Source organism: Cebidichthys violaceus, unplaced genomic scaffold, assembly GCF_023349555.1.
Source record: "Cebidichthys violaceus isolate CVI_PGR_0920_01 unplaced genomic scaffold, fCebVio1.0.p SCAF_42, whole genome shotgun sequence".
Lineage (NCBI taxonomy): Eukaryota > Metazoa > Chordata > Actinopteri > Perciformes > Stichaeidae > Cebidichthys > Cebidichthys violaceus.
In genome coordinates, this window is record NW_027176617.1 from 75,181 (window position 1) to 85,336 (window position 10,156).

Consider the following 10,156-nt stretch of genomic DNA (forward strand, 5'->3'; position numbering starts at 1 on the left):
GCTATGAATGTCCACCTGTTGTACCGTAACTTTTCTACTATGGACGTCACTATTTTCCGTTTGCACTAGATTTACAAAGAAGCTTCTCCAAAAAAAAAGCAGCGTGAACCTGTTGGCAGACATTACGGTAAACTTTACGGCAACTGTTCCTGCTTTCTCTCCAATTGTCCAAACACTTGCCCTTAGTCACAGCCAGTCTGCAGTGTAGAAAGATCGTCAAACTTAATCAGGAAAACATGTCTGTCCTCAACAGAAAGATCGTCAACACGACATCAGCCCCGGCTGCCATCGGTCCATACAGGTAAGGGAACTTAAAAAGAAACTGAATAGAATATATCTATTTAGTAATAGCGACACGTGGTGTGCAGAAGCTGGTACATAAAAAAGCTTCAATGAATGGAGGAATCACAGGGACAGTCCAACGTTTGATCGGGGGGCGGGTCTTGGTGTACAATGAACTCACCTGCTTGACTTGACCTCATTAAAAAATAGTGTCAGAGCTGAACTTTTAGCAGAGCAGAAGAATCACCGCAGAGTAGAGACAGACAGCTGACTTGAAATGGCATCTATTCGTCGACAAATCCCCTACACTTCAAAAGCTCCTGTCAGACAGGGAATATACAGGTAAGATTAATATCATGTGAAATACTTTATCTGGACTTTACATACCTCTATATCTAAAGAAATGCAAAAACAAAAAACAGTTTGGGTTCATAATTATTTGATTAAAACCAATTTAACTGAAATGATCAGTAATCATCTGACGACATAAATACAGCAGTGTGTTCTTCTTTATTTCAGTTTGTGCACAATGTGAGGGGTGTTTTTGCTCTGGCCAATGGGCTGTCAGTGGGTGGAGTTACTTCAGACTGAATGGCGTCTGACTTATCTTATTTGTATTCAAGGTTACTTAGCCATTGCTGGTGTCTGGTGGTGAAATTGTTGTAATGTCTTTCATTTGTCGTAACATTTGACTTGATGAACTACCGCAAAAACGTGTGTCACCGAATAGCTGTGGGGTTTAGATATGAAATCCAGGTCATTGAGTTTTGTTTCAGAAAAAGCTTCTTCAAAAAGTTTTTTTTGTGTGCTCACCATTTTTACGTCATCTCCATTACTATATCAGCATGCACATTTACATGCTGCCCATTAATAAATGAGGAAATACAATATTAATTGATTCCGCAGTATATAAAGCAGATGCAGAGAGAGTGGGAACATACACAAAACATAATATAACATAATTGTATTTAATCAATACTATTCCTTTAAAAAAGGAATACTTTTGTTTGTTGCAATTTATGTTCACTATTTGTTTCTCTCACATGTATCCAGATCTAAGGTGTGTGTGTGTGTGTGTGTGTGTGTGTGTTTCATCTTCAGCCAATCTGTGGTTGTGGACAGAACAATGTACATCTCGGGTCAGCTGGGGATGGATGTGGCCTCCGGTCAGCTGGTAGATGGAGGGGTGAAGGCTCAGGCCAAACAGGTAAGGCGGGACAGATTATCCATTTCAGTCATCAGTGTGACATTATTACCATAGTAGTAACAGTATAAGTAACTGAAAGATCATCAAGAAGCTCAGATGTGTGCCACATGCTTTTGACCTCCACAGAGAAATGAAGCCCTCCTTTTAATGTCTGTTTTAATTGAAAAGTCTTAACCACATATTTATATATATAAAAATAAGGACAGTGATCAGGCCCGTGTACATTTTGATAGAAAACATTTTTTTTTTTCATTTAATTAAAAAAAACTAAAATACAGAAATGCCATGTTTTTTCCATTTTAAACCAAAAACAAAAGCACAGCCGTTTTCTGTTTTTGTTGTCTGAATCCAATAAACAAAACTCAAATAATGAGCCGATTTAGTTTTTTTGCAAATCTCTTTTGTTTTTTCTTTTGAAGAGAGACTCAAAGCAAGACAGGTATTACAGAAGTAAAATATGTCAAAATAAAAGCCAAGGCAATAGAATGAGCGTATACAAGAAAATTGTTAGTCTATAATGTACATACCAGGGTAGCGTTAGAAAACCAACCTCCCACTAACGTTGGGGGAAAGTTAGAAAAGTGGAAAACGATTTTTCGATTAAACGATAAAACAAACTAGAAAATTTCGCAAGAAATTTTGACAGTGTGGCTTCTACTGCCCGAAGACGTCGCAATATATACATAAACGCTGATGTTACCGGCAGTATCGTTGAGGTTCGATTGAGATAATGCTTCTCTCTTTTCTGCATTTTAGATTCATACTCTTGAAAAAGTTAAACCAAGTTAAAGCTGACGCTTTTATTTTGAAAACTTACCGGATGCTCTATCCCTTATCGGTGTCTGACTTCCTGCCTGGGTCGATCTGCTCTGTGTTAATTGACGCAATAAACCCGAGCCTTGGGCTCTCGCGCACCCTTCATTGAGGCAGAGTAGTGTTTGCCTCCCCTTAATGTCAGATCAGCAACACTAAATATGTTCTACACAGACGTGAAATACAGTACCTATTATATGGAAAGAAAGGACATATAATAAAAGTGTCTACAAATATTACAGTGTGTGCAGGAATGAGACAGCAAAAGGCATGCGCTCAACCCAGTTAGTGAGGGATTCAGTCTGAGGTGAGGAACAGCTGGTCACTGCCTCACCTCACTGTCTCCTCTATGTTTGAACAGGACATGCGCTAATTCAGAGATTTTGATTATAAAAATGTTTGGAATAATACAGAAATTACATTTATAGCGCAGATCAGTAGAGAAATATTAATATTTATTTTATTTTAGCATTATTTGTTTTTTACATTTCATCGTCACACCCTGACCGCACGTCCCTGCGTAGAGCTCTGGGTGAACACAGACGGCTACAGTTTGTACTTCCTGATTCAACAACAACAGGACGTCAGTGATGACAGGAGGAACATCGCGCCAACCGCATCGCTTCAAACGCGTCGCCCCAAACGCGTCTCTCCAAACGCCCCAAACGCGTCGCTCCAAACGCCCCAAACGCGTCGCTCCAAACGCCCAAAACGCGTCGCCCCAAACGCGTCGCTCCAAACGCGTCGCTCCAAACGTGTCGCTTCAAACGCCCCAAACGCGTCGCCCCAAACGCGTCGCCTCAAACGCGCCGCACCAAACGCGCCGCCCCAAACGCGCCGCGCAAAATTTGCGTCACTGCAGTCTCATCACGTCTGTGCAAAGACTTTGTATGTAATCTCATCGCGCGAATAATTCGCCCTGCGTTCGGTGTGAACACAGCTGGCAGCCTCGTGGGGAGGGGAGGGGGGAGCTGCGCTCATGTGATTGCTTGAAAATGAGGCTGACATCTGATTGGCTACAGATAGGTCCATTTAAAAAAAAAACGTATTTGTGAATCCGGCCAGGCAGGGGAGTCTCAAAAAACCCACCAACAAATGTGAAGAGATCCACAAACAAATACACACAAATCCACAAACAAATAGAAAACATCCACACACAAATACATACAAATGCAGAAATATATTTGTTCTGCGTGCATTTGTGAGTCACATTTATTTGTAAATCCTTCTGTGTAGAGACAGACAGACAGACAGACAGACAGACAGACAGACAGACAGACAGACAGACAGACAGACAGACAGACAGAGAGAGAGAGAGAGAGAGAGAGAGAGAGAGAGAGAGAGAGAGAGAGCGCGTGCGTGCGTGTCACTGGTTGCCATGGTGACGATGCAGGGCCTGGAGAGTCTGTGAGTCTGTTTGTTTATAAACATCAGTAATTAGCTGAATTAAGAACACCTGTGAGCTTGGCAGACTTTTCATGAGAAAACACTGGAAAACACCTGTCAAACAAATGCACTTTATACCAAAACCATGAGTCCAATCAATAAAATAAGTGCACCGTGTGAGAGATAAGACTCTGCCGAACGCCCTGGTATGTTTTTTATGTTTATAGTGTTATAAATGTGAGCGCCAGCGCAAGTTACAAAACTGGTACCGTCTGCTTTCTTTGACAAATTTCTTTTCTGATTTAACATGGGGTCTAATGGGGCAGTCGGTTGGAATTCATGTCGCTCCACGGCTGTTTGAGCCAAATGTGTAAGTCCGTTGGATTCCATAGACACTTTGTTGCGACCAGCACAAGATTTCCAAGCTTTTTGGCCAAAAATGGTGTATAAAGAGTAAAAATTGTGGGAATGGGAGCAATTTGTTTGGAAAAATCACAGAACTTTTTCCTGCTCTGCTCCACTCTGACCGTGATGTCATCACTCTAGCACTTAACGAGCTGCGCAATACACACCCATTATAAAATCTGAAACAGACCCAAAGTTTTGCTGAAACTAAATCGGTGACTTCATGAAAACTATGCTAGCTAGCAAAATGTCCATTTTGCTCAATAACGTCCATCAATTTGTCTACGTTTTAAACTTTGAATCATGTTTCTACGTTAAAGTATGGCTGGTCAATATGGGTCCAAAGTTAAGTGTTTTTTTTTGCTTTCTTCACGCCGAAATCCCATTCAAGTCAATGGGCCGATTTTTCATCGTAGATCGCGATTTTCGGGGAAACCGCTGGACGAATTTCTTATAAAAGTCATAGCTCACGATTCCCGATCAAGCCGCACGTGTTGAATTACATTTTGAGCAGGTGTTGGCAACGCTGTGGGGCAAGTTTCGCGGCAAACTCTGATGTGGAAGATGGAGAATAAGAATAACTAGAAAATGCATTTCCTGCTGAAAATGCGTTGGAATGCTGAAAGCTGAAATGAATTGCAAAAACATTGCTGAAAATACAGAAATGAGAGACTACCTGTCTGAAAAATGTTGAAGCCCGAAAGCATTTAAACTGCACTGCTGAAAACCCTTCTAGTTGAAACGTCTAACTATGGTGTCTGTAGCTGAAAGTATGAGAAAGAAGAAGGCTTTGAAAATTGAAGAAGTTTAACAGGATTTGAAGATTTTCTCCATAGATATCTTATTCAAAACAAATTGCAAAAAGCTTAATAATTCAAAAATGTAAAGATTATAAATATGAAAAGTCATATCACTCTCTCCTGAAAGAGCTGAACATTTTGATATTTGAATGGTTTCTGTGGCTTAAAAAATGTCAGCAGTAGTGATATTTGTAGAAGTTGTAGTAGAAGTATTGTTTGAAGTAGAAGTATTAGTGGCATTAGAGATATTTATAGTAGTAGTAGAAGTTGTAGTTGTAATAGAAGTATTATTAGTCGTAGAAGTATTAGTAATTCAAAGAAGTAGTAGAAGTAGTCGTAGTAATAGCTGTAGCAGTGGTTGTTGTATTTAATATAACAGTAGTAGTAGTAGAAGAAGTAGTAGTATTAGTAATAGTAATGGCAGTATTTGAAGTAGCAGTAATAGCAGTAGTAGAAATACTAGTAGCATTCATACTAATAGCTGTAGTAGTATTAGTACTGGTAGTAGTATGAATAGCAGCAGTAGTAGTAGTAGTAGTAGTAGCAGTTGTAGTATAAGTAATAGTAGTACTGGTCATATTAGCAGTAGTGGTAGTAATAATAGCAGTAGTAGTAATGGTAATAGTTGCAACAGCAAAAGTTGTAAAAAGTTGTAGTAGAAGTAGTATTAGTAGCAGTAGTAGTAATACTAGAAATATTTGTAGTAGTAGTTGTCGTAGTATTAGTAAGAACATTAATTATTTCAACAAAAAAGCCTCATTTTGAGCTTAATGTTTAAATACAGTTAATCCATGGGGCTTTTATTTTGAAAGGGTGGGGCTGGGTGGGTTAGACAGGAGGAGAGGAGACTGAATCATAATGTTAGATAAACACAAACAGGTTATTAAATGACAGGCTTCATCAAAAGCATTTCAGTTGGAATTCATTCGGTGGGGCTTGCACTTTAAAATGGTGTGTGTGTGTGTGTGTGAGTGTGTGGGGGGGTCCTCTAAAAGTCTCTAATACCTGAATGACTGTATAAGAGATACACACGCAGAGAGAGAGAGACACACACAGAGAGATAGAGAGACACACAGAGAGAGAGATACACACGCAGAGAGAGAGAGACACAGAGAGATAGAGAGAGAGGCTTGTGTCTGTGAGTCTGTGTGTTTATAAACATCAGTAATTAGCTCAAGCACGAACACCTGTGAGCCTGCCGCCTTTTCATGAGAAAAAAACTGGAAAACACCTGTCAAACAAAACCCAAAAAACACCATAACCATAGCCCCTATTGCTCCAAAATGAATACTCGAGAGGGAGGATGACTTGAAGAACAGATCATGCGAAAATTGTGTCTGTAGTGTAAAAAAAAGTGGCTTCAATGGCGATTTAGAAATGGGGTACGGTTGTCTGTGCAAGACTTTTTTGAAGTACGTTTTAACATTGGGGTCTATGGAGGAGAAAGTTGGTTTTCCTCTCAAGTAAAGGCTTTTGTGCCAAATGTGTAAATCTGTGAGATTCCATCGTCATATGTCTACGACAAGGACAAGATTAGCTACGTTTCCATCCAAAAATTATGCATGTAGAGTGAAAATTGAGGAGTCAGTCGCAAAAGACAAATATTTTTTTCACAGAAATCTCAGGCTTCTCTTTACTCTAGCGATGACATCACGCACTCTAAGCTGCGCAATACACACCCATTGTAAAAGCAGAAAAGGACTGAAAAACACATAAAAGCAAAATTGCTACAGCTCAAAAAGTATAAAAGATATCAAAATGATTATAACATACAATCATTGATCGGGGTTTTCTCAACATTTGAAAGTTTAAATGGTGTCTGTAGCTGAAAGTATGAGGAAGTAGAATGATCTGAAAGTTGAACAAGTTTAAGAGGATTTGAAAAGTTTCTCCATAGACATCCCATTCAAAAAAAAATTGCAAAATGCTTAATAATTAAAAAAGTTGAAAGATTAGAAACATAAAAAGACATAGCACCCCTCTCCTGAAAAAGCTGAACATTTTCATATTTGAACGGTTTCTGTAGCTTAAGAAATGTGGACGTTATTAAGTGCCAAAATACGTACGGAAGAAATAGTTGAAGAATAAAGATTCGAAGAACAATACTTGGAATGCTGAATCAGCATTCCAACAATAAGCCCGCAGGATTACAGTCAGTGTGCTTTGGCACAGGCAGTATTACTGCCTTGTGCCACAAAGCCACACTGAACTATCAAAACGTACACGGACCTGATCACAATACGTCTCATCCCTCAGGCTCTCGTCAATATGGGGGAGATCCTTAAAGCTGCTGGCTGTGACTACACCAACGGTGAGATGTCAGCCTGTTCAGGAACTCAGCTGCTGCTCATTTGTTTTTTCATATGATTTGAATGTTTAAACAAAACAACTCTTTGATTTCAGTGGTGAAGACGACAGTGCTGCTCGCTGACATCAACGACTTCAACTGCGTCAATGAGGTCTACAAAACATGTAAGGAAATACTTTTGTTTTGTTTTAAATGGCGTGCTAATATAGAAAGCAGATTCAAATAGAAAATATAATATGTGGTCTTCTAATCAAATTGGTAAATGTGCTGTATATTTTTCTCTCATATGTTTTTATATATTCTAATATATAAGAGCAGCCACACAGGGGCAGCCTTTAACTAACGTTGTCAGAGCTGCTGTTACATCCATGTCACCTATACAAGCAGCCCAGTTTATTCCTTTTACGTAAGCATCACTGTTGTGGTTCTGTCACAGCCACTTGCACAAACACCTGAGTCACTGTTTGCCGTGAGACTGGGTTGTCACTTTGTTTTATCAAATAGATCGCTGGCTTGTTCCTTCCTATCCGTTTTCTTCTTTATAAAGTGTGTTGTTGTGAAATAGGGGTTGTGGTTAAGGAGACTGCTCTTTAAGGAGAGGAAGTGTATTCAAGAAGGCATGTTAGCAAGGGTGTAGCCTTGCTGAGTATCCTTGAGCAAGGCACTGAATGTCTACTTGCTCCAACAGTGCTGGTCTAGCTGACCGTTTGCTTTGTGAAGGGAGGTATGATCGGAGAAATTAAACTGATCTAAATACTCTCAAATTGTCTTTATTGATGGTCATGCTACATCTCCCTGTGTATGGAGCCAGAATAACTACAGACCTTTACTGTAATCCTTTAATAATTTGATTTGATTCATCAACTTTGCAATCACATGATGCGTTATAAGACTGAAAGTAAAAGACGTTGTAATGAAAAGATTATTAAATCTGCCAATTTATTGCTCTAATTATGACTTCAAATGATTAATTCATTTTTTAAATTTAAAATAGAATAGCAAAATTATTTTAAAATAATCTTTCACATTGAACTTTTTGTTATTCCATTAGCTACTGTGTACACACATCATATTCCATCTAACAAAACATACAGTGTGGTCCATGCTTTAAAAGCATTGTGTTAAACTAAGGATGTGTAAATAGAGTTCCACCGATGAAGTGAAATTTACTGATAAATTACAATAAAACACTGTGAAAGTTTGTCATCATTCCAGCGGCACACTCCATGATGCATACATGCGGTGTCTCATATTTCACCAACATCTTTGAGAAGATGACAGGTTGACAGGTGAAGCAGTCACCTGACAGACAAGCTCATTCAGCCCTTCCTCTGCTGTATGAATGCAGCCTCCTCTCTCAGGCCGCTCAGTCTGGGCATTCCCTCCTGGATCACAACACACAGGTGTAATGGAAGCTGCAGTGCCCAGTGAGTTGTAAATGGACACCGCCATGCAGGCACACAGATGTAACTCAACCCTCCCAGCAGGCTTTGCAGCGTGGGCCATTAACCCTCGGGTATAGTCTCCGAGTTCTCCCACCTCCCTCCTGACACAACCCTAAACCACAGCCAGGGAACTTTCCCTGACCCTGAAGAGAGAACATGTGCGATCCAAAGTCATTTTTGACTTCCCAAGCCAAAGATTCGACTGGGTCTGATAAATGTGATAACTCGTTTATGCATTTTGAGATTTGACTCTGTTATGACTATGCTTCTTTGTCTAAAATGCTTTAAAATCTTTTTTTCCTGTCCTTTTTTTGTTTCGTTGTTGAAGTGTGCATCAATGGAAAGTTGTACCCAGAAATCAAATAACCTATTTGCATATAGAGTCCTATAGATTTACCTGGTTTTGTTATAATGTAAATATTTTCACTCCAGTTTTCACCAGCAACTTCCCAGCCAGAGCTGCCTACCAAGTCGCTGCTCTCCCCAGAGTAAGTACAAACAAAACCTGTACACCAACGTAGAGCTGCAGTACCCTGTGGTATAGTTCATAGACATACACATGGTGTTGTGGAGATTCATGGTAGCTAGATGCATGCTCATTCATCCGTGCCATGTATTTTCCATCACCCTTGTGCAGCTGTTTTCACTATGAGCGGAGTGGGAGATGGTGCTAATGCATATTGTGTTGTTTGGTTGGACTGTAATATATACAAAACTATTTCATGGATCACCATTAAATTGTTGTGCAGACATTCATGTTCCCCTCGGGATGAATTGTTAGAACTTTGGTGATCCCCTGACTTTTCATTGTGGCATCATCAGGTCTGTTTATATAACAAAATACCTGCAAAACTAATTCATACATTCCCATCAGCTCAATTGTACTGTGTTTAGTACTAATTAGTGAATGTTATTGGTATTACCCACAATGCCTTCCTTTCATATGTCCTCATTGTCTCCTTTTTGTCTTCAGGGTGGGCTGGTGGAAATTGAGGCGGTTGCTGTTCTCGGTCCTCTCTCAGACTCCTGACTAAATGGCCACATCACAAACAAGTTGTAGTCTAACCATCACGTGACCTTTTATAGTTGTACAGTGGAAGCCTTAATGTATTTCCAGATGACACATTAAAGGCCAAACTAGGATCTTGTTAATTTCTCAGGTTTTTGCATAAATTTGTTTCTCAGTTGGCCAGTGTAGCTGGTTGACTGCACTTCTGAACTAAAGTCAGTATTGTAACACTTTAGATTCAAACCCTTAACAATAGAGCAGCACCTAATTCACCAGGACAAAACAAAACGTAATGATAAAGTGTGACTGTATCTGTACAACCAGTCTAATATTCCCTGGTCACAGTGGCCAGATACAGCGTCAAATAAACTTCCTCTTTGTGCTGTTTCTGGTTTTTCATTGTCTGTTTAGCTCCAGAGAAACGTATTATTAACACATACAAGTGCAGTTCTCCCTAATAAACAAATATTGTACAACCTCTGAGCCCAGACTGGTTATTTT

The 10,156-nt window shown here is 39.6% G+C and overlaps 1 protein-coding gene across 2 annotated transcripts; it reads left to right on the forward strand.

Moving 5' to 3' along the window:
* Positions 1 to 163: 163 nt before the first annotated feature.
* On the forward strand, positions 164 to 10,131 carry rida (reactive intermediate imine deaminase A homolog). Of its 2 annotated transcripts, none has more exons than XM_068728632.1 (6): positions 164 to 301; positions 1,384 to 1,489; positions 7,150 to 7,204; positions 7,297 to 7,365; positions 9,079 to 9,134; positions 9,620 to 10,131. In XM_068728632.1, the coding sequence occupies exons 1-6, from the start codon at positions 237 to 239 to the stop codon at positions 9,674 to 9,676; spliced, it is 408 nt and encodes a 135-aa protein (XP_068584733.1). In that variant the 5' UTR covers positions 164 to 236; the 3' UTR covers positions 9,677 to 10,131. The 2 variants fall into 2 exon arrangements, with proteins under 2 accessions (XP_068584733.1, XP_068584734.1); XM_068728633.1 differs by lacking the exon at positions 164 to 301 and adding an exon at positions 490 to 624.
* Positions 10,132 to 10,156: the final 25 nt, after the last annotated feature.

Coding starts and splice junctions, on each gene's coding strand:
- rida (XM_068728632.1), top strand. CDS start 237: ATGTCTGTCCTCAACAGAAAGATCGTCAACACGACATCAGCCCCGGCT. Junction 7,366..9,078: donor CAATGAGGTCTACAAAACAT/GTAAGGAAATAC, acceptor TTTTCACTCCAG/TTTTCACCAGCAACTTCCCA. Junction 9,135..9,619: donor AAGTCGCTGCTCTCCCCAGA/GTAAGTACAAAC, acceptor TTTTGTCTTCAG/GGTGGGCTGGTGGAAATTGA.